Here is a 23070-nt window from a genome sequence, read left to right as displayed (position 1 = left end):
CCACATGTCGGACATAAAGAAGTATTAAAAATATTTAATTTCTTGCGGTTAATTCGATTAATAAATCTTAAAATATGAGTATAATCCACCAGTTTCCCTTTAGAATTCTAGAGATGTGACTTCACTGGAACATGGGTGGATGTAGCAAACAAGTTTTTAAATTACAGGAGAGCATTTCCATGTCTGAATTTGTGTTTGAATTTTTATTTATCAGTTAACTCCAATTTAGTGTCCCCCAATAAATACACATTATAGTAGATTCCAATGCTATACCTATGTCTAATGAACATGGTCGCATAAAATTTAAATAAAACACCGTGGAAGCTAACAAATATTGAAGATTTTTCGTGTAAGAAACTGCGGATTTTGTTACTTTTAATTTTAATTTTAAAATGAGTCAAATAATAATAGAAATTTTAATTTTGCTTTTTCGATTTCCTTTAGCTATCTCATTTCTATGGTCAGGACATTTTGAAGATTACCAGGTAATGCAAAAAATACATCAAAGGTTTGAAGAAAATATAATTTATTCTTGCTAAATCACTCTTACACCCGAAAAGATGCTTGAATAAGAAAAAAGTGCGCTATTAGCCATAAGTACTTATCAGTAAATCTCCATTAAAGTAAGAAACACAGTTCTCCACAAAAATTTGTTAATAGGCTCTCTTTAGCCTTTATTCTCAACAATAGTAGTTTTTAACGTCTTGTTGGGCAAAACGACAGTTTTGAATTGCTCAGGAACAGGCTGCTCCACCTGAAAATAAATAAATAATGCAAAGTTACTTTATTTTGAATAAAAATATTACGAAGTCTCCATTGGCAGTGGGAATCAAAATATTCATTTCTGAAGACTTGGAAGACACCACTTCGACATCTAAAGAATCGTTACTTAAATAGACTTGGCATCCATCTGTTTTATCAATCGAGATTGTTGGTACTTTCCCAAACATCTAAAAAGTCAGTTTACCCAAAGAGAAATTATGTAAATAAAAAATTAAACAACCTGCATCTGCACTGATTGGCAGTTAATGAACTCAACTGCAGCCACAACTGAATCCATAACAATAGCAGTCTTCTTGCAGGCATCTATCACAACTGAATTTATCTTGCCCCTTATAGTTACTGTACACTCAGTACATTTATACAAGTAAACGACATTGTTCATTTCAGCATTTTCAACAACCAAATTATGATTTCTAGTTTGATACTCCTGAAAAGATATCGTGGCAATTGCATTTGATAAATCCAGCAAATAGCGAGCTGCTTACAATTTTCCACTTCTTTCCATCCCTGGTAAACACTGGTGGTTTATCAGGCAAACCTGCCCCAGTGCTTTGCGAAATCCCCCTAAATTGAACTGCTCCTTCCTGCTTCAACGCCGGGTTCTTATGGGTTTGCATATCTGCCGAGACCTTCTTCAGATCTGGAAAATCATAATTCTAAATCTGGACAAATCAGCTAAGACTATTGTTCTTACTGCTGGTGATATTGGCTCCCTGGTTGATTTGAGCAAAGAGAGCTGATCGGTCATTATTAAGATTTGATGCGCCTGGGGCATAGTTGTCTAACGGCGGTGGTGGTAGGGGGCCACAGGGAGGTGGGGGTGGGGCTGCCGTCGGTGCTCCTTTGCCAGACCATACCAAACCTGGAGATAACATTAAGATAAGGGAAACTGATGTATGTATAAGGGCATTTCACCAGTAGTGTGATGCTGCTTCACAAAAGCTTGCAACTCAGTCAGGGTTTGAACCCAGGACTTGACCCAATCCACGTGCTTTTTATCTTTCTCTTTCCAGTCTTTAAGAACTCTGTTTGTGTAGAACTGCCCAGCATCATTCATTTCTTTGACATAAGGAGATGGAGCAGGACTCTATATCACCAATTCATGAATGTTACCATTCCCCCCATTACCAGGAAAACTTACCACTGCGACCCACCCTAAAGCAGGAATGCTCTCGCTAATAGCAGACAAGTGATTGAAAAACGGGGAAGTCCTGTGCTTTTCTCTGAAATCCTGGATGGCAGCGATGTGATCACTGGTGGGCTTCAGGAAAATCATCAAGTCATTCTGATTCGTTGGTTTTCCACTTTGTGTAGCCAGTTCCAAGAACTGAAGCTGTGCCCTGAAAGCTTGTTGAACGAGTTGACTGTGCTGCGCCACATCGCCCCCAATTTGCTGGGACACTTGGTTATATTGAGCTAAGGGCCCTTGTATTATGTCCGTAAATCCTAACACACTCATTTTGAGCAGAGAGAGGTTTCTGTAAAAGGATGACCGATGTAACACCTGTTTTTGATGTAAATGGAGTGTGCTATTTTTGAATTTTAATAAAAATATTAAACGGATTTTCGGAGGTATCTAAGCGGATTATTTTAGGTGAAATGTTCTAAGTGTGTCATTAGACTGAGGATATATTTACAATGATCACACTGATCTAAAATGATCAAGTTCTCCATCCAGTATAACGGATAATTTTTCTAGAACATTTGAGGGATATATTAGCATTGCATATTCAACTTTGTTACTATACCATATTGGAAAGTTATTCATTCAGTTGACTAACAGTGCCGTCGTCTAAAAATAGGCATCCCAAATATACCATGCCAAGAAATGAGGTCATTCCCGATGAAATTATTAATAAAAAGTTCAAGTTCAAATAGGGATTTTAGGTGCAAAAAGTCAATTACATCTAGCAAACACTTATCTATTCGAAATCACACTTTAAAAAATCAATTTTACAAACCTCAATAAAACATGGTAGAACGTAAAAATTGTTTTTTCGGACACCAGAATTCACCAGATTTGACCTGAAACTGTGGATCTCAAGCTCAATAATACTTACAGAAAACCTGATGAACTGTAACGCCGTTACAATACCAAATATTAAAAATTTGTGTATGTTCTATAGTCACTACCAATATAAAACTAAGTTGACTTCTCAGCGATGAGCATCGCGATATTTTTGGAATGCGTTGGCAAAGGTTTTTCATGATTTTCGCTTGTAAATATTGGATATGTAACGAATTCCGAAATCTGGAAAAGGCCGTTACTTCATCCCAATGCCGAGGTAAAGAAAGGCTGCCACGGGGTTTCTTAAAAAGTTTATTGTACTTGTAAAAATAAAGGAAACATGGTAATTACCTTGTAAATTAAAGTGAATATACAGGGTATTGCCACAAATATGGGCAATATCTAAGAAACGAAAAAATCTTGTCAAAAGATTGTACTTATGGATATAAGTTGTTTTCCAAAAACTTACCTTTACGAAACTAAAGCTCTTCAAAATTTAACAGCGAAAATGGTATTTTCTAAGTAACTTTTTTTTCCAGTTGCTGAAAGGAAAGATTACTCTCGACCTCCCTATCCTTAAACTTTTAAGGTCTTGAGCTTTTTTAATTGTTATCTGGTTTACTAGGTTTCCGACACTCCTAGAAAAAGGCATTCTTAGTTCAGGTACATAAACCAAATTGTTTGCCAGAAAAACACCATTTTGTCAAAGGGTGTATTTTACAAAAATAGTTGAATTTTGCGTATATTTTTTACTCCCTTACCTAGATATCAAAATAAACAATGTTTTTGTTTTAAAATTGCTAAAAATAAGTTTATTCGTTTGAAATAATTTCGTTAAATTTCATGAACTCGAAGAAAAGTTATATAGAAAATACCATTTTAGCTATCAAATTTTGAAGAACCATATTTCCGTAAGGGAAAGTTTCTAGAAAATTATTAATATGCATAAATACAATATTTATAGAAGAACTTTTTATTTTCGGGATATTGCTCATATTTTTGAAAACTCCCTGTACACAGGGTGTTATTTAAGTGCGTGGCCAAACTGTAAGGAATGGTTTTTCAAGCAATTCTAAGACAAAATGTTGATATAAACATAGGTTCGATAATGTTTCATTTTCAAAATCCCGGGTGTTAATTTTTTTATCGTTACATACTCAAAAAAAAATCCTAAATAACAAGAACACGTAAACTAAAATAATTTTAAATTAGGTGGTACTTATCAATGTAATACAAAGAACTGTTTTAAGCTAGAAATTATTTGTCTCCTTTTATTGGTGACGTGAACAAGGATATTGTCAGAAATTTAAGAAAAATATACAAAAAAAAACGGTTTATTAAAACTAAACTTAAAAAAATGGTACGCAATTTTTCTTTATAACAATACATTGAACAATAAGTAAATGCTAAATTTCAACAGAATCGGTTAAATGATTATTAAAACTTCTACGAGAAAAGCATTAAAAAAAATTTGACACCCTGTATCTTGAAAACGAAACATTACCACATACATATGTATATATAAACTTTTGTTCTTAGAATCACGCAAAAAGTCACTCCTCAAAGATTAGCAACATACTTAAATAACACCATGTATACGATCGATGTCTTTAATAAAAAGCCTCGAGACACTACTGGGAAGAATATGATAGTAGTAATACCACTATAGTTATTGTTATAATACAAAAGCTACTTACTATAACGGGGGACAAACAAGAGGCCCTCGTTATTTATATACAGTTAAAGTTTTCCTGTAAATCTTAAAAGATGTTTTAGAATACTTGTTAAGAGGTGCATGAGACTCCTTGGAGGATGAAATGGACTTACCTACCATCGTAACTTAAATGTCAGAAAATCGTCCTTATTGGCCCCTTATTATACATAATACAGGCTGGAACTTATTTCTACCGATATTTTTTGTGAAGATACAGTTTGAAATGCGAGAAGACTCTTCAGGGCTAAAGCTAAGATTTCAAAAAATTTCGAAAGTTGACAATTTTTTGGTCCCTGAAGGTAATATGAAAGTATTCCAAATTTTTACTGAGATGTTTTTAAATATATTCAAGAATGTGAATAATCATGAACATCAAACACGGATTTTCATTTTACAAAATGTCGTATCTTACATCAAATGAGGATTTTACAGAAGGAATTGGTAGCCCTCAAAGCTGTACCGAAGACACGTAATACATGTTAAAGTATGAACTTACTTCTATATTATTACATTTACAAACATCCACGTGTAGTCAAAAAAATGGGCAGGAAAGACTACGTAGCTCATTCGTAAACAATCTTTCTCTAATACTCCTATTTATGAAAGTTATTTGGAAGGCAAATTAAAGTGTGTTCTTACTATTTATTTATGGCACAGCCTCGGTTATTTTGAACCAAATAACATTAAACGTCTTGACAGATTTCTTTTCAGAAACATGGGGTGTCTTGATATCGCGTCTTGAATATTCAAACAAACAATAAAACGAGCAACAATTCGGTGTTCGGGGAATCTAAGAACTGAAGAAGCTCTTGATTGGTGGTCCAACTTCGAAATTTACTAATGGTATATCAAAAACCATAATATTTGATGATTCATAGGAGATTCCATAAAGTTCCCGACATTTTGGTGACCGAAAGTCCAAATTTGGACCACTCAATGATGGTTCTCATATCATCTATTATTATTTTACATTAACCTAAGTCTTGTAAGTTATCTTCATATAATCCATATAAAAACGTGTCGAAACATGAATTAAACTACTTAAATTTTGACTTAGATTATGTCACTCCTCCAGCTTGAAATTTTCTAATCACAGATATTCTACGCAGTAAAATAAACAATATTCCTAACTAATGGAGATACTATATGCCAAAAGATACAACCATAAAATTTAGCAAAATATAAAAACACACTGCTCCTGTAAAAATACCAACTTCAAAATCACATTTTTCATAGCACCAAACATTAAACCCTCAATAACTTTCAACCCTATAATGAACTAAGAGAGAAGTAAAACTAAGAATAGGCGATGAATATTCATTGAATTTTGATGGTAAATATGCTCAGTTTCTTCTGTTTCCAAGATTGGCAAGAACTTCAGGCGTTACGTTGGATCTCAGCATGTCGTTTTCATATTCTAGGAAAGATATGCGTTCGACCAATTCGTTGATCTTAACTTTGAGCTCCTCAACTTCCAATCTTACTGCATGAGTCAAGTGGTTTTTAACCACATCCTGGAAAGGAAATATTTGTTCTTTGGCGTAATAAAAAGATTTCCGAGCAATAAATAAGCTTTTCGAGACATGTTGAAAGATAATTTTCCAGAGAAATTCCAGGTATCATAATACACGGAATTAGCGTGACTTGCTACATGTTCATATGTAAATGCAGCTTTAAAGAATTGCTCTACAATCACTGTACATTAAAGTAATTGCATTAGTGATATATGGACGAACGAAATGAATTAAGAATGGGGGCTGTTTTCGGAAAAGACATTTTTAAAGGGGAGTCTTAAAACAGTAATTTTTTGGCAATAGAAAGTGAGGACTCACCAAGGCGTGTTCTATCTTGGTGTCGATTGTAGCAGTGCACGAGACAGAAGCCCTGAAAAAAAAGTAAAACAATCCATAAACACCCACATATAAATTTTTCCTTTTGTCTGGAACAAACACTGGCTTCTTACCCCACAAAATTCCTTATAAAACAATAAACAGCAATAAAAGTAGCTTCATTAAAATCTAGATCTTTCACCCCCAAAGACAAATTCGCGTTCGATATTTTTCCCACATCGGATTCTTGAACAACTATAGACTGAGCTACGTTGCCCAACGAGTCTCCATGGCTCGAAGCCATTGCCTGGCTAAATTTCCATTAGAACGTTGCGCGAAATGAGCGAAAGTGGAAACCACGATTTCTAATCCCTTGAGGGAAAGCGGTGTTGCCACTGCGCAATTCCTTCTGTTGAGGAGTTCTTGGAGGGCATTGCGCCAAATAGATGATTGAGCGTTTTTACGATTTGCTATAGATCCTACAACGGTCATTAATACTGCGAGAAAGAGGGGACGTGAAAAGTGAAACTGCGGATTAAAATTGAAATATATTAATCAATAATATCTAGAACATTATTTTATGATAAACATTCGAATTTTATCATTTTAAATTATGAATTCACATGAAATTTGTAAATTCCTTGGAAAGTATGGAATTTGTGATTGTGGCAAATTGGCAATAACGGAATAAGCGTCTGCGTCCTTCTTATCGATTTCCATAATTACGGCCAAAAAAGGCCTATTAAGGTCGGGCGAAATTATTATTTTCGTTGCCTGTCTTCAAAATTCTAGACTGTTTGGGCGTCTGCCAATTTCTGCTAATTTCAATTTTTTCACAAAAAATATATTTTTTCTTTATAAAGCGATCAGTCGTTAGTATAGCGGTAAAAGCGGGTTAAAATGAGCCACTAAGTCTGAAGTCCAAAACGAATTTGCTTTAAGAACTGGTATTTAATGAGAGAAGTCAATCACTAAGTTAGTTTAAATTAGTTCACGTTAGTGTAGACATTATTTACAGCCCCAGTATGGCCTGGGGTAACGAAATGTATATCACATTAAAGTAAGCTGAATATGTAAACAGAAAGCTGCGAATTTGTATATCTTTAGCATGCAGGGTTATTCAAATTCGCTACTCACCATAAGGATATTGAAAATCATAAAAGATACGAGGCCGCTTAAATTGGGACAAAGTTGCGCATATTCGATCTTTCTTATATGCCTTTTAAAATTGGTAAAAATTCCAATTATGTCTGAAGCTAAATGAGAAAAACCGAATTTTCCACAAATCGCCTTTTTAAAGTTATTTGAGAATATTTTTTAGAGTGAATTTCACCTTCTCATGGGCACTTTTGCTCCTCAATGAGACGGTGTCATTAGATTTTAAATACAACGTTTCGGGATTTGAGAACCACCATCAACTTCATTTTTTTTAATACAAACCTGAATTTTTTTGTGGTTTTGGAAAGAATTTGATTTTTTGAATTAAACCTTTTGTCACATCTTTTGTGCAGTAAAAACAAATGTTTAAATAATGTAATATACATTTTTGTTAAATATATGATATATGTATGTATTCGTGAATGAAACAATAAAACCTTACTCAGACAAAAACGTTATCATGGAAATTTCGCAATTCAAAAAATCTAAGGTCAGGATTCCTAAAAATGCAAAAAAATATCAGATCCGTACTTAAGAAAATTAATTTGACAATGGTTCCCAAATTCCGAAATGTGGCATGTATATATGTAAGGAAGTGAAATTAATTTAAAAAGAAACACCTATTCAAATATGTAAAAATATATATATATATATAAAAGCGATTTGTTGAATTTTTGTTTTATTCTGTTATTTACGTAAGTAATCAGGATTTTCGAAATTTAAAACAATGTTTAAAAATGCTAGATAATGCCTAACTTCGCTCCTATTTAAAAGATCCCATTATTTACGATTTTCAGTATTCCAAGGATGAGTAACGAATTTGATTTACCTTATACAAAATAATACCAATTTAGGCAATGAAAGTCATAGAGAGATTTCCCCCCTATAGATATACTGATAGATGGAATAACGGATTATTTATAAAAATGGAAAGAATATAAGGGACAGACAAGGAAGAGGCTTCCATTGGAATGGCAAAGAATGAAGGTATGACAAAAAAAGATTATTCCGGACATTAAACAATGGATGAAATTGAGAAAGGGATCGGTAAATTATTACACCCCATGAAATCCTAAGCGGTCATAGAATTTTCGACGTATACTTAAAATAAATTAAGAAAGCCGAGAGAAACGGAATACGACATACTATAGCAATAAATTTTTTAAACAAAGATTTGAGGATGTAAGGCTAGAAGCGAAAAACATATTGGGAATGGATATCGAGGGGAGTAGACAATAGTGAAGAGTCTGCAGGCGGAAAGCTTGGAGGAATTGAAAGGAATGATAAATGTGTTTGGAAAAATAATAAAAAGAAAGGTAAGTGACAGCAAAAAAAAAGAGAGAAAGAGAGAGGGGGGGACCGGTAAAAAAACTTTTTAAAATCCGCCCCAACTTGTCTAGAAAACCTAACAGGAGTAGGAGGTGGTAGTTTCCCTGGGATGAATTCTACAGTACCCAGTCTACAGAAGACCAGGGTCGGTGTGTTTTGAAGATTTTCATCTCGTAAAAAAAAATGGATGAAGATTACTCAAAAACGATTAGAGCTACGTCGTCAAATAATTTCGGGTTAATCAAGAATTTTTTTGGAGTCATGCTCAAAGAGTCACAAATACTGGAACTCAGTTTTGATCAGGTTAGTTCGCGCTAGTTAAGTATTCAACAATTTTCTCCTTCAGATTACCTTAATTAGACGGAAATTCTGAAACCCCCTTGGTCACGATATGTCAAGTTAATTTGCAAATTAACTACCCGATCAAATCAGTTCAAACTAGTCAAAAATATTTATTCAGATTGAGATTCAAAATATAGATTTAGCTCAGGTTAATCCAAATTGCAAGGTTTTTCATTCGATCAATTTTGTTTGTTGCGTTCAAATAGTTAAATCATTTTAGAGTGAAACTTTTGTCAGGTTAGTTCAAGTTAATCAATAACGCTATTCAATTTAGGAGTGCCGTTAGTTGAGATTAGTGAAGATTTGTGAAACATTCTTGATTAGGTTGTTTCGGGTTAGTCAAGTATTTTTTCAAAATGTTCTCATTATCTTCTCTCAGGTTAATATAACTTAGCCCAATAGCTAGATAAGCTCTCACTGAGGTGAGTTGTTTAAGCAAGTAAAGAATTCTTAACATTTGTCTTTTACTTTTATCACAATAAAAATCCTATTCATAGAATTTTGCGATAACTTTAGGTTAATCAGGAGTTCTAGAGTTTTTTCATTACTGGAGTTAACTTTTTCTTAGATTAAAATCACATTAGTTTATGCTTAAGAAATCGGGTTTAATCAAAAGTTTTAGTAATTACTTATCAGTCTCAATATTAGTTATTTTTTAGTTGCTAATCAGAAGGAGAAATAAGGAATTTATGTGATGTATAATATGAGTAACTTAATAAAAATAACTCAAAACAATAAAAATATATTTGAAAGGAATGAAATGACATAATTTTTGGAATTTTGCATTTTTTTCGTCGATTTAAAAAAAAGATTTCAATTTTCAAAAAATTAAAATATTATGATATTTTGCGGATGTTTCAAAATTAAGATTTCAAACTCTTCACAAGTGACGTATAGAAGAGTGACAAATATGAAGTTTCGGGCGTCATTATCTTTGAAACTGATTAAAAAACCGCCAAAATTTTAGGTCTTCTCCAAACATATTTCTAATTTGAATGTGACAATAAATTAAAAATATCGAAATTCCAAAATATTGAGATGTATGTCAAAAAATTCCAATATCTCGAAACGAAAGCATTGGAAAATTGAAACAGGGTAGCAACGTTAAATCAAATATACGTAAGACTTGAAGCACCCAAATGCAATAATGTACAGGGTGATTCAATCCAATGACTGTTACCATCAGTTTTCGAAAAAGGTAAAATTTGAAAAAAGTCCCCTAATCCTATCGTTTTGATGCAACTTTAACAAACTTACCCAGTATTGTCATTTGAGTTTAGGCCTGTTTCCTGTTTGATAGTACCGTCCACTGCTGAACCAGGTTGCAGAGGAACTACTTTGGTTTGGTTAAAACTAATGGCGAGACTCTGAAAATAAATAAAATACATTTTTAGAAGAGAGCTTTAGGAAGCGTTAAAGAAAGCATGCAAGTTTATTCTAGCAGCTACTATGCGCTACATAGATTTATTAAAAGAGAATCACCCTTAACTAGCTAAAAGCATCTAAATCCACTACCAAAACTTACTTGTTTATTTTGGTTAGTATCTAAGCTAAAATTGTTAACAACTGTATCAACAGTCTGGCAACTAGGAAAACTCACTCTCGTCATTGGCAGGGGGCACTGGGAGGATATTGGTACAGGTCGTTCATTGGACAATGGGACGTAAATTGGAATAGGTTCAGGTAAAAGTATAGACCCTGTATACACATAACTAGGTTGGCAGCTTGATTCCCAATAGGGTTTGGTAGTAGCAGGGTTTCGTTCTTCTTTAGCATCGGAAGACTCATCAACATAATCATAGCAAGTCCATCGTCCTCGACTAAAGGGCCCCATGCCGGCTAATTTGACGACCCTGAATCGTCCCATTTCGCAATGATTAATATTTTCTTTATTCAGCTTGGGTTCTTCCTTAACGACAGGGGGCGATGGGGGCGTTCGGGGTGGAAGCTCCTCAGCTGCAGGGCTATTCTTAGCTACTGTATTTTGACCGAAAAGGGTTTGCACCTGCTGGGGCTGTTGCTCGTCCCGGGAGTCCTCAGAGAAACTTGGAGTTTCATTGTCGGTTACCCTTGAAATTTCATCCGTATGACTTTCATCCAAGTCATCAGCTGATTCGTCCTCCTGATCGTATCGCGTCAAAACCCCCGTGATTTGGAAGGAACAGCTGGGGGATGTAGCCTGAGATTTCTTTCTAGTAGAAGCTCTTCCTTGTGTGTTGAACGCCTCATCGCCCAACCTTAAGGTTTCACTTGTTGTCCGATGTATCACAGTCCCTTTCTTATTTTTTGCCGCTATGCTGGTCATTTCGGTCTTCTAAAAAATAATTAGCGCCACTTAACAAAAACTGCAGAATGCCGGTTATGTTTGAGTAAAATCGAAATCATTTTAAGCCAACTGAATCGAACATTGGGGCTTCGCATGCTTTTACGAGGCAGTCAGCATTGTGATGTCGCGAAACGCGAATTTTCACAGGGTTAGAAAATGACGTTTTCCTCCTGGATAGAGGGTTTGTTTCCGGGCCTGCGCCCTCTTATTACCTGTATTGCGTAACCGTTAACGTCTGGTCTGGCCATGAGGCACATATTAACCCATTCTGCAACATTTAGAGACGAATATTCGAAAAAATATGCTCTTAATATTTCCCGTAGAGAGCCACGTGTCTTATTAAACTAGACATCGATTTTCTCAAAATTAGCGCAAGGTATGCTGAAAGGGTAATTTTGGATTTAACCCGAACATTTTATTTTGCCAAAGTCATTTGCGAAATTGTAATTTTCTCGACTATTTTGAGGATTTCAGTGTGTAATTGTTGAAGGGAAATACTTATCATCCTGTCAAGTTGAAAATTACAGGTGTGATTTTCCAAATTCTTAATTTTTTGAGGGACGCCCGGAATTGTATTGCATTATTCTCCGTGCAATAATACAAACGGTGGTTCAACTTCACAAAACCTTTTACGCTTCTTTAATGAGATACTTAAAGATCCTGTAGAGAATTCGCGCAAACTATGCTTTTGCGGGATCCCTAAAGGAAGAAGTCGAAAGGTGTAAGATCGGGAGATTATGCTGTACACTCAATGGTTTTTTTCCTCCCAATTCATCTATCAGAAAAATTATTACCAAAAAACTGTTGAACCGGTAAAACATAATAGGGAAAGGCACCATTTTGTTGCAAATGTAATAAATCCCCCATTCAACATTGGCTATCCCTTCTTCTTCGTTCTTTTGATATTTTCACAGAATAACTAATTTTTTCAATTAAACTTGAATAAAAAGAAACAAAATTTTGCCACGGCTGTTTAGAGACTTTGAAGACCTCTAAAATGATGTGATACTAGACCCATGTTGCGTATTAAAAAAAAAACGAACAGGTTGCCATCCCTGCAATATTGTCGATGGGAGATGAGAACTTTTTTCGTTTTCCTCCTCCATTCTAACATATCTGTGTCTTGGCACCTTTAACTTTACTTTGCACTTCTGGAAATTTGGAAGGTGGTAGGTTTTTAAAAATAGACTCGATATGTACATCCAGGTCCCTTGAAGACTTACTGCTATTTTTATTAACTTTTTCTCATTTTAAAAAGCTAATTATCGATATCTGTAAAATTAGCGAATCATAGGGTCTAAAAAATATCTCGAGTCATTTTGAATTGAATCTCTATTTCCAGGAGTAGTCACCACCGGTTGAGATTTTTAAGTATCGATAAATGTTTTATGTATAAAAATCGTTTAAAGTGAAATACAGCGAACCTCAAATTTTCCAAAATTTCACGACGATTTAAAAAAAAATTAATTTCTCACACAGACCTTTTTAACATAAACCTACACTTACAAGGTAGGGAAATATCTTATAGTTTTTGAGATACGGAGTCACTTATACTTATTTTCGTGATTTTCCGAAAACTTTTAAGGGATTTTGTGACTAAAAGTGAATCCAGTGGATGCGCTCACAAAAGATGCTATAGGGATCATTTATGATTTGTAACACAGCTGATGGCACCTTTATATTTTCCAAAAAAGTATTGATACCCTCTGCGGAAACACTTAAAGAACCTGGATACAGCAAATTTCTTTACCAGCTCAGAAATGTTTTTATTAAATTTTTTCAATGACTAGTTTATGTGTTAGAAGTTGTTACTAATACTTTTCCCCTTCTTTTATCCTCATTTAAATAGACGCTACGAAAGTATAAACTTAAAATTTTATTTTCAGGATTTCTGTCTTTATATTGAGATATTCAGATCTAATCAGTTTTGATATCAGTCGTTTAAAGTCCTTTTAAATATTCCAAAAATTACCCGAATTTTTCTTAAAGGAAAAAAGTTGTTTTTTGCAATGTTTCTAGTTTTGGATCAATGGACTTAAATATGTTAAACTAGTCTTAACGACGAACTGCATAAGTCTACGCAACAATGGTTGCGATATCTCCTCTAGTTTCCGAGATACGGAGTCACGTTGATTTTTTCCTTGATTATGAATTTTGAAAAGTAAACGACGGCTTTTTGTCATGCGAAGTTGCTCACATGAGTGCAAAACGACCATAAAAGAGATTGCAGTAAAATTTCTTATAAGATTAAAAACTTCTCAGAAGACTCGAAGGCAAAATCAAGACACTCAAAGAAAATAATTTATTACTAAAAATAAACATTTGTTGTAATATAAACATATTAAAACTCTTCTTATTGTAACTAATCATTTAATTGTGTCTTGATTTGCGTCACAGAGGATCATAAACTTTTATAGTTGTAAATTTGCTTAATTTTAACCACACTGGAGATTAAGAACGATTTCACAAATGCTCCAGAAGCTTAGAAGATCTTGTTTAATTTGGATCTGAATATATTGTGCAACTCTAATTTATAGCATATTTTCGTAATTATCGTATAAAAGGAGAACAGCAAAGCTTTTCCTATTTCATTTCAGCAGCCCAAAGATTTTCATAAACTTTACGTCGGAATAAGAAAAAATCAATCGTTTTATTATCTAAAATCATGCTTCAGCCTTAAACAAATCCTGCGCAATTCAAAACAAACAACGAGCTCCAATTTGGGTTTAAGTTTAAAAAAACAGTGCTAAATTGTTCAGTTTCGTATTAGTGCGAGTGAAATTTATTCAGGATGGCTGAAGAGACTGGTACCGACACGTACATGGATGAAAAGACAGCGGAACCTCCACCTCCCCGTTGGTTTGGCATTAACAAGAATTTGATCATGTTAAAAATCACTTTGTTTTTTCTTTATGGAGGTATGTAGTGAATTTTAAACAGGGTTATTTAGATTTGCAGTTCATCATTGGAATCTTGAAAATCGTAGGAGGTAAAAAAAAATTCATGCCCTTCATTAACAATTTTTGTCCACGAAACAAAGCTTGTTTTTTTCCTATTTCAACTCATTCTCACATCAGCGGAAGCTAATTGATGAAAACGACAATGATTTCTGAAATCGGCTACATCTATTTGAATGTGAGCGATACCCGCCCCACACCGAAGAAATCGATTAGATATCTCGACTCCAGTTTGGCTCGAACACATATCACGCATGGTACTTAAAGGGCAGTTGTCAGAAGAACCTCAACAAATATGGAGAAGAATACAGTCAATCGAATGACAGTCGGCTCAAAAGAGCCTACTGCTATATAAGACAATTTAGTTGACGCTATTCTACGCGGCCCTAATTTGGCACTGGATGACCAGAATAAAAAAATATACACATATGATGCTAAGAAAACAGAGAAAAACCTTATTGCGAGCCATATATACGTGTCGTTCTGTATCTCACGGGGAAGCCAAATTTTACCGGGTGTCTCAACATCGACCTGCTCCTAAAAGAAAGTTTAACCCTCAGCACCCTTCCATCGGTAACGGAGGCGAATAAAAGAGTGGCTACAAGTACGTATCAAGAAGTATCCAGAAATGGCAGAATCGTTGGTCAAGTCTTGAGGACAAGGGTTGGTAAAAAAAAATCTTATCTCTGACCTGAACTTCTTGACTTCGCGTAAACGTAGGCGCTTGAACTATTGCCTAACTCAGCGCTCAGAGCAGGCAGAAGCTTCAAGAACTACACGCACCCTAAAATTAAAATGGACCTATATTGCAGGAATTCCGGATAGACCCCCGAGCGCTACATTTTTCAATTTCCGTTATTCGAAGAACAAAGATAAACGCTAAATAAGTGCGTGAAGAATCTAATTCTAACATCCCTCATTAAGGGGATATTGGAAATTGGCCCTTGAATGACGACGACAATATGGATTTGTAGAATTACATAATTCTAACTCCTCTTCGACCCTGAAGATATATTGTTTAGGCACCAGGCGGTTTCTCAGGTGTTCCGAGATTTTTGATGGGAAGGCGCTTCGGGCAATCCCATATTACCCGGCTGCCAGAGTAACCAATCAGGTGCCTTTTTGAAGATTTTACCCATAACAAAAAACATAAATTTGCACAGAAAGACGTATCACGTAGAAAGAAAAAAATGTGTATATATATCGAATAAGTAGGCTTCAAAGCAAAAATTTCATTTTTCTTGAAATACAGGAATTTTTCGAATATATATAATAGCATATAAAAAATTAATCCACTTGCGATTTTCGAGATCCCAACAGTGTACACCGAATTTGAGCTCTGTAGTTCCATAAAAACTCTTCCAGCAACCTCATCATTAGTACCATACCTCACAATCCACATGCAAAATATCGGGCTGAGAATGGAGGACATCTCCATAGTGTACCTGGCACTGCCTTTAACCACCTTCTTAGCACCCCCCATAACCGGCTTCTTAGTGGACAAATTCGGAAAATACAAACCCGTTGTGATCGTATCATTTCTGCTCACTGCAGTCCTCCACCATGTTCTCCTTTTCATACCGGGACAAGAACTCCCCGGAGTTCAACCTCCAGGTTACGTAATAACTCATCCAAAGAAAATGTACGTTGAAGTTTGGTGGAGCCCATGTCCTTCTAGGCAATGCCCTGAGGCTGAGGAAATTGACGTAGTGGTGGACATGTGTGTGGACCACTGTTTGCTAAAGAAGCAAAGAATTCCCCAAAATCCTATGCTCATTGTGACAGGAAATGGGACGGATTTAAAAGTTGATCCTGGAGATGAGGATAACTTGAGTTTTCATTTAACAAGGAACAATACGTAAGTTGGATCACTGTACAGGATTTGTTACATAACCGGAGCGTCGGAGTTAGCGATTCATGGGAAAAATCAAGAAGTCAAGTGAAATTAAAATTTTTTGTTTTACTTAATATCACGTTTTTTTTTCTGGAGATTTAAAGTAGTGCTATTTTGGTTTATGAGAAAAACATATTATTTTGAGTTAGTTTCGTCATTTCTGAGCGTCTCCTTGAAGGTAAGTTTTTCAAAAAGTCCAAATTTTTTAGAAAAAATTACATTTCCAGGCCAGAAACAATCAAATCAGTCCCCTTAAGAAGTCTAAACGTCATGGAAAATCCTCAAAATTATTTCGATAGGAAGGCCGATTTGATCCAAAAAGCTTCCCAAGTTCATAAAAATGTTCCTGAATAAAATCTGCAGTTATTTACACAAAAAAAGTTTTTGCACCCCAGTTTATTACAATACGTATATTGAATTTCATAATTTTGGTGCAAACAGTTTCGAAAATATTGTGAAAAAATCATCTTCAGTATTCCCCTTTTAACGGGTCTAGTATCTTTAAGAAGTAATTTTTAAGAAATATATATAAGAGCTTTTTATATTATTTTAGGACTACAGACCCAATATTTCTACATTATTTCCGGACATCCTGTATACGTGGTGTTTTAGTTTTAACCTGCATGACTTTAATAGCGTATTGAACGTTCAATAATAATGTCAGTTCGTTATATAAACCAAAATCCAATAAGAATTCCTTTAGCAAATACAGGGGGTTCAAGTTTGATTTTAAAAATGGAAAATATTACGTTTCTTCAAAAATGGCTTGATATTCTTTAACGAAATTTTGAATGTGTTGACCACTATAAACGACACATATGTTTTACTGGAAAACAATTTTTATAACTTTTTCGGTGGCGTGCCTACCTTTATGTTAGAAGACATTTTTTTAGAAAAAGTAGTACGCTACTGATTTTTCTAAAAATAAATCTTGTCCTTCAATTTCTCATTCACTTCTGTGGAAATTGTCTTTTTTGAGATATTTTCGTCCGACTCAGTTTTTTTTAAGTTAAAAAATTTTAATAATTTTAATGCACGTTTGACTTGCTTATATATTAATATTAATTTGATACTTACATAAATTACATATGTACATAGATACATAATTAATAATAACTTTTGACGCAAAAATATTTTTGCTTTTAAAAAAATGTGGTGGATTGTTTTCCTTTTCTTTCAAAATTTCCAGTAAAGCGTTGGAAACTGTAAGTAAGGAGAATAAATCAATTCAAGAATAATTTTTATTTCCAGAAAAGCCAGTAGCGAACCACTTTTTATGATAAAATATGCCCTAATATGGAAGTAGGTACGTCACTGCCAAAGCTAATAAACTGTTTTATCAGTACAACAAATGCGTCGTTTATAGTTATCAACTCGTCCAAAAATATTTAAACGTTTATTTTTTTAATTAAATTTGAACCCCCTCTATCTCCTAGAGGAAGTCTTATTAAATGTTGGTTTATATAGCAAACTGGCATTATTTTTGGACGTTCAATACACTATCAACCCTATGCGAGTTAAAATTGAAACACCCTGTAGATCCTGATCAACACTTTTAATCTACGTTTCTTTTACCCACACAGCACTGGTTTGCTTATAACACTGGACATGCACCCAAATTTGGGGGAGCCAATTGAGTCTTTTGGATTTGAGCTGGAAGAAGAAGAAAATGCAAACGTAATGGAACTCTCCAAGCGATTCAGCCATAAGATGCTGCAGCGATATGGAGTTCAAACTCAAGAATTTGATGAATTGGACCTTCGATGTGGTGGGATAGTATTTGGTGCAAATCAAGTGACAAAAAATCGTTTAAATGATATGTCCAATGATTGCATATTGCAAAAGTGTCAGTTTCGCGCAAACGGCCCAAATGTTTGTCCTCCGGATTACAAAGAAAGCGATAGCAAAACTTTCTGGATATACTTTTTCTTGAGATTTATTGGGACAGTTATGCTCAACGCTGGGGTTACTATTATGGACCCTATAGCTTTAGCTCTCATAGAAAAGTACGGTGGAGATTTCGGGAAAGAACGTCTTTTCTCCAGTCTGGGGATGGCGATTTTCTCCCCATTAATTGGCTGGCTGATCGACTTGAGAAGTAGCAAAATTGGGCACACAGATTACTCGGCTGCCTTCTATGCCTTCGACGTCTTGTTGGTGATCTCTGCTGGGGCTGCTTCATTGATGCCCTTGGAGACCAAACTACCTTCCGACAACGTATTTAAAGACTTATTCAACATATTTAAAATCCCCAAAGTTCTAGTTTTTGTAATTTTCATGTACATCCTGGGAAACTTGTGGGGATTTATAGAGAGTTACTTATTCTTCTATCTTAGAGATTTGGGGGCTCCAAATTCTTTGCTTGGGGTAACTGTGACTGTTGGCACTATAAGTAGCTTACCATTTTTATATGGAGCTGAGAAAATTGCAAGCAAGATAGGACATGTGAATATAATAATTCTGGCCTTCTTTGCCCATGCTGCCAGGTTAATGGGATATTCCTTCATTGAGTAAGTGTTTGCGTGTGTTGAGATTTGTATGGACAGTAAGGCTTTGTATGCAATCAAGGGTGATAATTGTTGGATCTCGATTGGTAATTAAGTGATTGATGGTTAATAACAAATGGCTTATCAGCGCTCTACATTTACTGTTTACCCGCTTCTATCGAGAGATTTTTTTATGATTACCCAGTATAATCCTTAATGTGCTAATTTTACGTACCTCCATTATGGGTCCAATACCTACATACAGGGTGATTCATTAACAATGGGATAACCAAGAGCTGGAAATACTACACGTGAAATGCTGACAATCGGAGAAATTATGCCTTGTCTAAAAGTTGATAGTTTCGGATATACAGGGTGACCCTAAAATGATTGTACAAAGTTTTACTACAAATTCCTGAACCAAAAGTAACGCGTTCTAAACGAAGATATCTATAGTTTATAGTTTACATACAGAGTGTCCCATATTTTATTCTCAACATGGGAATCTCGGAAACCGCAGGAGATAGATAGTCGGTTAAACAGAGGCAAGTTTGTGTCTTTACGAGAGGAGCACTTTGCTTTTTTATTTTTTTAAAATTCGAATGACTTACGGAAACATCCGGAAAAAAACAATAATTGCTATTTTCTTTTTATTTTTTTTCTGCCTTGAATTACATAAAAATATGAAAATGAAAAATACTTTCTTGAGACACTTATTCCTGTGCGACAACATGAATATAGCTTTGCGAATATACGACGTTTTAATTTTTTAATAGCATCAACTTTATCAATGCTATTGAGCTATCAATTTTTTTTAATAGGAACCTGACCTTTTTTGTACGAATTTAGCCAGTCATTGATAATTGAAAAACAAGCATGTGTGACATTTGCTAATTTGCGATGTGCAGACGCAAAACTAAGCATTGGTGCAGACCAATGCTTAGTTTTGCCACTGCAGAGCGCTAAAGTTCTCAAATTAATACCATTTTTTCGAAATATTTGCTGAATATTCTCTTTGATTTTCACTAATTTTGGAACTAAAGAGTTACTACAAAAATTGGCACGTTTTAACGGGAGCAAGATCTTTTTTTAATGCGTGGAAACATTAAAATGGCGCGCGATTCTCAAATAAAAGTTCATGTTTCATGCTTGTTGTACAAATCACTTGAATCGTTTTCTCTGCCACTACATGACTTAATTTCTAAACTTTTTTGTTACTTGTAAAATTTTCGCCAGACATTTAGTTTCTCAAAAAAAATATTTACGATACCATGCAATTCATTAGTGATGTGAAAATATTTAAAAAAAAGCAGAAAAACCAAAGTATAGATTAATTTTGTTAAACAATTTTATTTACGTGTGCAGGAAAACAGTCAACATTTTAAATAATTGTTCTAAGAATTATTCTAAGTTGTTAGTTATGTAGAGTTAGAACTTTTTTCATGTTTTCGCACGATTAAACAACAATAATGAATTATAAAGTGTCGTATATAATTTTTTTCTAGAGAACCTGTACATCTTGCGAAAAATTTTTACACGAGACAAAAAGTTTAAAAATAAAATCAACTTGTAATAAATATAAAACTGAAGTAATTCGTACAGGGGGTAAGACAAATACAAACTTTTATTTACGAACCACGCGCCATTTTTAGTATTTCAACGCATTTAAAAAAGATCCCGCTGACATTAAAACAAACCAATTTTTTTAGTAACTCTTTGTTCCAAAATTAGTGAAAGTCAATAAAATCATTTAGAAATTATTTCGAAAAAACGGTATTAATTTGAGAACTTTCGCGCCCTGCAGCCATGCCGGATTCACCAATTTACCAATTTTTAGAAGCGCCTGGTGGTGTTTCCCGTTCGAAGCCCTGGAATCCATTTCAGTTCACTTGATGTGGGTGGCTGCAGCCACCTACTGCGCAGTTTTAGCACCCGCCAGTCTCCTAGCCACCCTCATTGGGGTGGTAGGAATGGCTCACTACAGCATAGGAAGAGGTTCCGGTTCCTTTATAGGGGGCCATATTATCAGCAAATTTGGCATAACCGATGCTTTTCAGATCATGGGAACTGTTGCAGCAGTTTCCGGACTCAGTTACGTTATTCTTTATTCGTTTTGGCTCAAGAAACATGACCTTAAAATAGACGAAGCATCTGGTAAGGATTTTATAATTTTCTCCACAGTATTTGGACAATAATTATTGTAGTTGATACAAAATTGCCAAACGGGGAACCGAAATTTAAAGATCAGGGCACCATGGTGAGCATCGAAAGGCTGAGTTTGATGGTGGAATACAATCAAATCGGTTCGTTGACATCTTTGGGAAGAAATCATTTGGCTAGAGCGAGGAGCAATAGTATACGAAGAGGCAGTTATTCTGGAGCTGCTAAAGCATCGAAGAACGACCTGCTGAAGTCAGCTCTTGAGGTCAATCACAGCAAGAGCAATGCCAAGCTTAATAAGAAGACTGAAAGTAATGGAAAGGTAAACGGGAACTGCATGTGGAAAGTATTTCGAGCAAATACTAAAATTAAAATATTTGACGTTGTAAACGGGTAAACTCGGAAATTCGAAGTTTTATTAGATGATAATTCCAAGATTTTTTTCATCTAGCTCTATAAATTTATCCGTTAATCAAGGAATCCAATTGTGAAAGTGAGTAATAAGTAATAATAGTGTACAAGCAAAGCGTCTCGTGCGGTCTCTGAGATTTTGGTGATGAAGCATAAATTCAACAGAGCACATAACTTCAATGTACATAAATATACCAGTATAACATATAAATAGAAAATACGTGTAATTTACAAACACATTATTTTCAGTTTCAGAAGTAACTATTGACTCAAAGCTTATTTTGTCAATATTTGTTAGGCTTTGGTCACTTAAAATTTATATCAATCAGAATTATATATCAGAGCACCATAATCCTAAACCAGATAAACTTGTTATCTCCTCTATACATAACTGCTACTATTTCTGGTATAATCTAGAATTAATAATGTTTCGTCGTTATCTCGGAAATCAAATTTAGGAAATTTAAACACCCTTTTCAGATTAGATTTTTTTCCAATATTGAACCCATTTCGGAATATAAAATTTTAAAAATAGCAACTATTTGTTGAAATTTTCAACACTTTTCCTTATTTCAGAAACTCTTGATTATAGGTAAACCGAGTAATCCAAATCCCAATAAATATAAACTTATGGTAAGGCCTACTGTTGTGATAACTATCTACTATCTTGTGTTAAGCTTTTACATATTTTGTACTATAATTTACTAATTGGAATCATGCCAGTTTATACTGACCCATAGTCCGCATAGTATTGCATAATAATATAATACAAACAAATTCGCCTAGTTTTGAAGCCAAATATTTCGGTAAAAATTGAGAAATTATTATTATATCTCAAAAAATTAAAATTCACCTATTTTAGCTCTTCTTTAACACCCTCTTTAGCAATGCTTAATTACCTAAGCATTAAATCGCTTCCATCCACAATTCAGTTCTACGGCCCCGAATTATTTTTCTTCGTGTGATCAGATATGAGCAATGGCGATTCTAGCCATGATACTTTCAAATGCTCCATAAATTCACGAAGCAGAGAATCATCTGATTCGAGTTATCCGTGTCTAAATTGAGATACTTAAAACCACCAAGCTGTCAAGAACAAAACATCAAAACCATCTTTCAGACAAAAAATGCCATTAATTTTAATAACCCTCTTTAAATTTTCACGCAAAACCCTAAGGATATGTCCAAAGATTTTTTGTAATATGTCTCGATTTGACATGAAACCACACTTATTTTTTAGGTAAACTGTAGCCAGAGTTTGGCTTTTCAAGAAAGGGAGCAGTTAATACCAAACGAGAAAGATGAGCTTGTCTATGACGAGATCAAAAAGACGCAGCCACTCAAAAATGAAGAAAACCAAAACGATGAACAGATATAGTACTTCTCATCGAACGAATTTACACCACAAAATGTGATAAGTGTGCATTACGAGTCAGAAGTGAATATATTTTTGATATAATTTATTGACTCGGGGATTTTATTGAGAAAAACTTATTTGCGGATCAAAATATTTTATTTTTCATAATACGAACAATAAAGGAATATAGCTAAAGTCAAACTGTATATGTATATAACAACACAGCCACATAAATATTAAATAACATTATACATATTGACTAAATTTATTTGATGTGACCAACGTTTCATTAAAAGACTTAAGGTACAGAAATAGC

At 34.5% G+C, this 23070-nt stretch overlaps 3 protein-coding genes across 5 annotated transcripts; 1 reads left to right on the top strand and 2 right to left on the bottom strand.

The window, feature by feature from the left end:
- Positions 1-509: 509 nt before the first annotated feature.
- Positions 510-2967, bottom strand: LOC136350419 (adenylyl cyclase-associated protein 1-like). 2 transcript variants are annotated; one of them, XM_066302073.1, is made up of 8 exons: positions 2844-2967; positions 1925-2261; positions 1699-1870; positions 1478-1645; positions 1269-1423; positions 1004-1210; positions 807-950; positions 510-754 (listed from the first exon to the last, which is right to left on the bottom strand). In XM_066302073.1, the coding sequence occupies exons 2-8, from the start codon at positions 2240-2242 to the stop codon at positions 668-670; spliced, it is 1251 nt and encodes a 416-aa protein (XP_066158170.1). In that variant the 5' UTR covers positions 2243-2261; positions 2844-2967; the 3' UTR covers positions 510-667. The 2 variants fall into 2 exon arrangements, with proteins under 2 accessions (XP_066158170.1, XP_066158171.1); XM_066302074.1 differs by having other exon boundaries at positions 2745-2894.
- A 123-nt stretch (positions 2968-3090) lies between these two features.
- On the bottom strand, positions 3091-11803 carry LOC136350420 (protein tsct-1-like). Of its 2 annotated transcripts, none has more exons than XM_066302075.1 (5): positions 11702-11803; positions 10689-11477; positions 10421-10530; positions 6338-6389; positions 3091-6019 (listed from the first exon to the last, which is right to left on the bottom strand). In XM_066302075.1, the coding sequence occupies exons 1-5, from the start codon at positions 11744-11746 to the stop codon at positions 5849-5851; spliced, it is 1167 nt and encodes a 388-aa protein (XP_066158172.1). In that variant the 5' UTR covers positions 11747-11803; the 3' UTR covers positions 3091-5848. The 2 variants fall into 2 exon arrangements, with proteins under 2 accessions (XP_066158172.1, XP_066158174.1); XM_066302077.1 differs by having other exon boundaries at positions 10764-11477.
- Positions 11804-13981: 2178 nt separating this feature from the next.
- On the top strand, positions 13982-23009 carry LOC136350364 (major facilitator superfamily domain-containing protein 6). Its single transcript, XM_066301952.1, has 6 exons — positions 13982-14407; positions 15812-16304; positions 17924-18850; positions 20664-20980; positions 21031-21308; positions 22638-23009. Exons 1-6 carry the CDS (start codon positions 14281-14283, stop codon positions 22773-22775), a joined length of 2280 nt encoding a protein of 759 aa, XP_066158049.1. The 5' UTR covers positions 13982-14280; the 3' UTR covers positions 22776-23009.
- Positions 23010-23070: the final 61 nt, after the last annotated feature.

This window comes from Euwallacea fornicatus, chromosome 3 (assembly GCF_040115645.1).
Source record: "Euwallacea fornicatus isolate EFF26 chromosome 3, ASM4011564v1, whole genome shotgun sequence".
NCBI classification, from domain to species: Eukaryota; Metazoa; Arthropoda; class Insecta; order Coleoptera; family Curculionidae; genus Euwallacea; species Euwallacea fornicatus.
This window is presented reverse-complemented; position numbering and strand designations above follow the sequence as displayed.

Bases quoted from the DNA above. Each gene is read 5' to 3' on its own strand.
- LOC136350419 (XM_066302073.1), bottom strand. From the start codon at position 2,242: ATGAGTGTGTTAGGATTTACGGACATAATACAAGGGCCCTTAGCTCAA. The intron at 951-1,003 runs GTTGTTTAATTT...CTGACTTTTTAG, and splicing joins GCCAATCAGTGCAGATGCAG to ATGTTTGGGAAAGTACCAAC. The intron at 755-806 runs GTAATATTTTTA...ATTTATTTTCAG, and splicing joins CCACTGCCAATGGAGACTTC to GTGGAGCAGCCTGTTCCTGA.
- LOC136350420 (XM_066302075.1), bottom strand. From the start codon at position 11,746: ATGTGCCTCATGGCCAGACCAGACGTTAACGGTTACGCAATACAG. The intron at 10,531-10,688 runs GTAAGTTTTGGT...ATTTATTTTCAG, and splicing joins ATACTAACCAAAATAAACAA to AGTCTCGCCATTAGTTTTAA. The intron at 6,020-6,337 runs GTGAGTCCTCAC...TTTCCTTTCCAG, and splicing joins CCAAGATAGAACACGCCTTG to GATGTGGTTAAAAACCACTT.
- LOC136350364 (XM_066301952.1), top strand. From the start codon at position 14,281: ATGGCTGAAGAGACTGGTACCGACACGTACATGGATGAAAAGACAGCG. The intron at 16,305-17,923 runs GTAAGTTGGATC...TTACCCACACAG, and splicing joins CATTTAACAAGGAACAATAC to CACTGGTTTGCTTATAACAC. The intron at 18,851-20,663 runs GTAAGTGTTTGC...ACCAATTTTTAG, and splicing joins ATGGGATATTCCTTCATTGA to AAGCGCCTGGTGGTGTTTCC.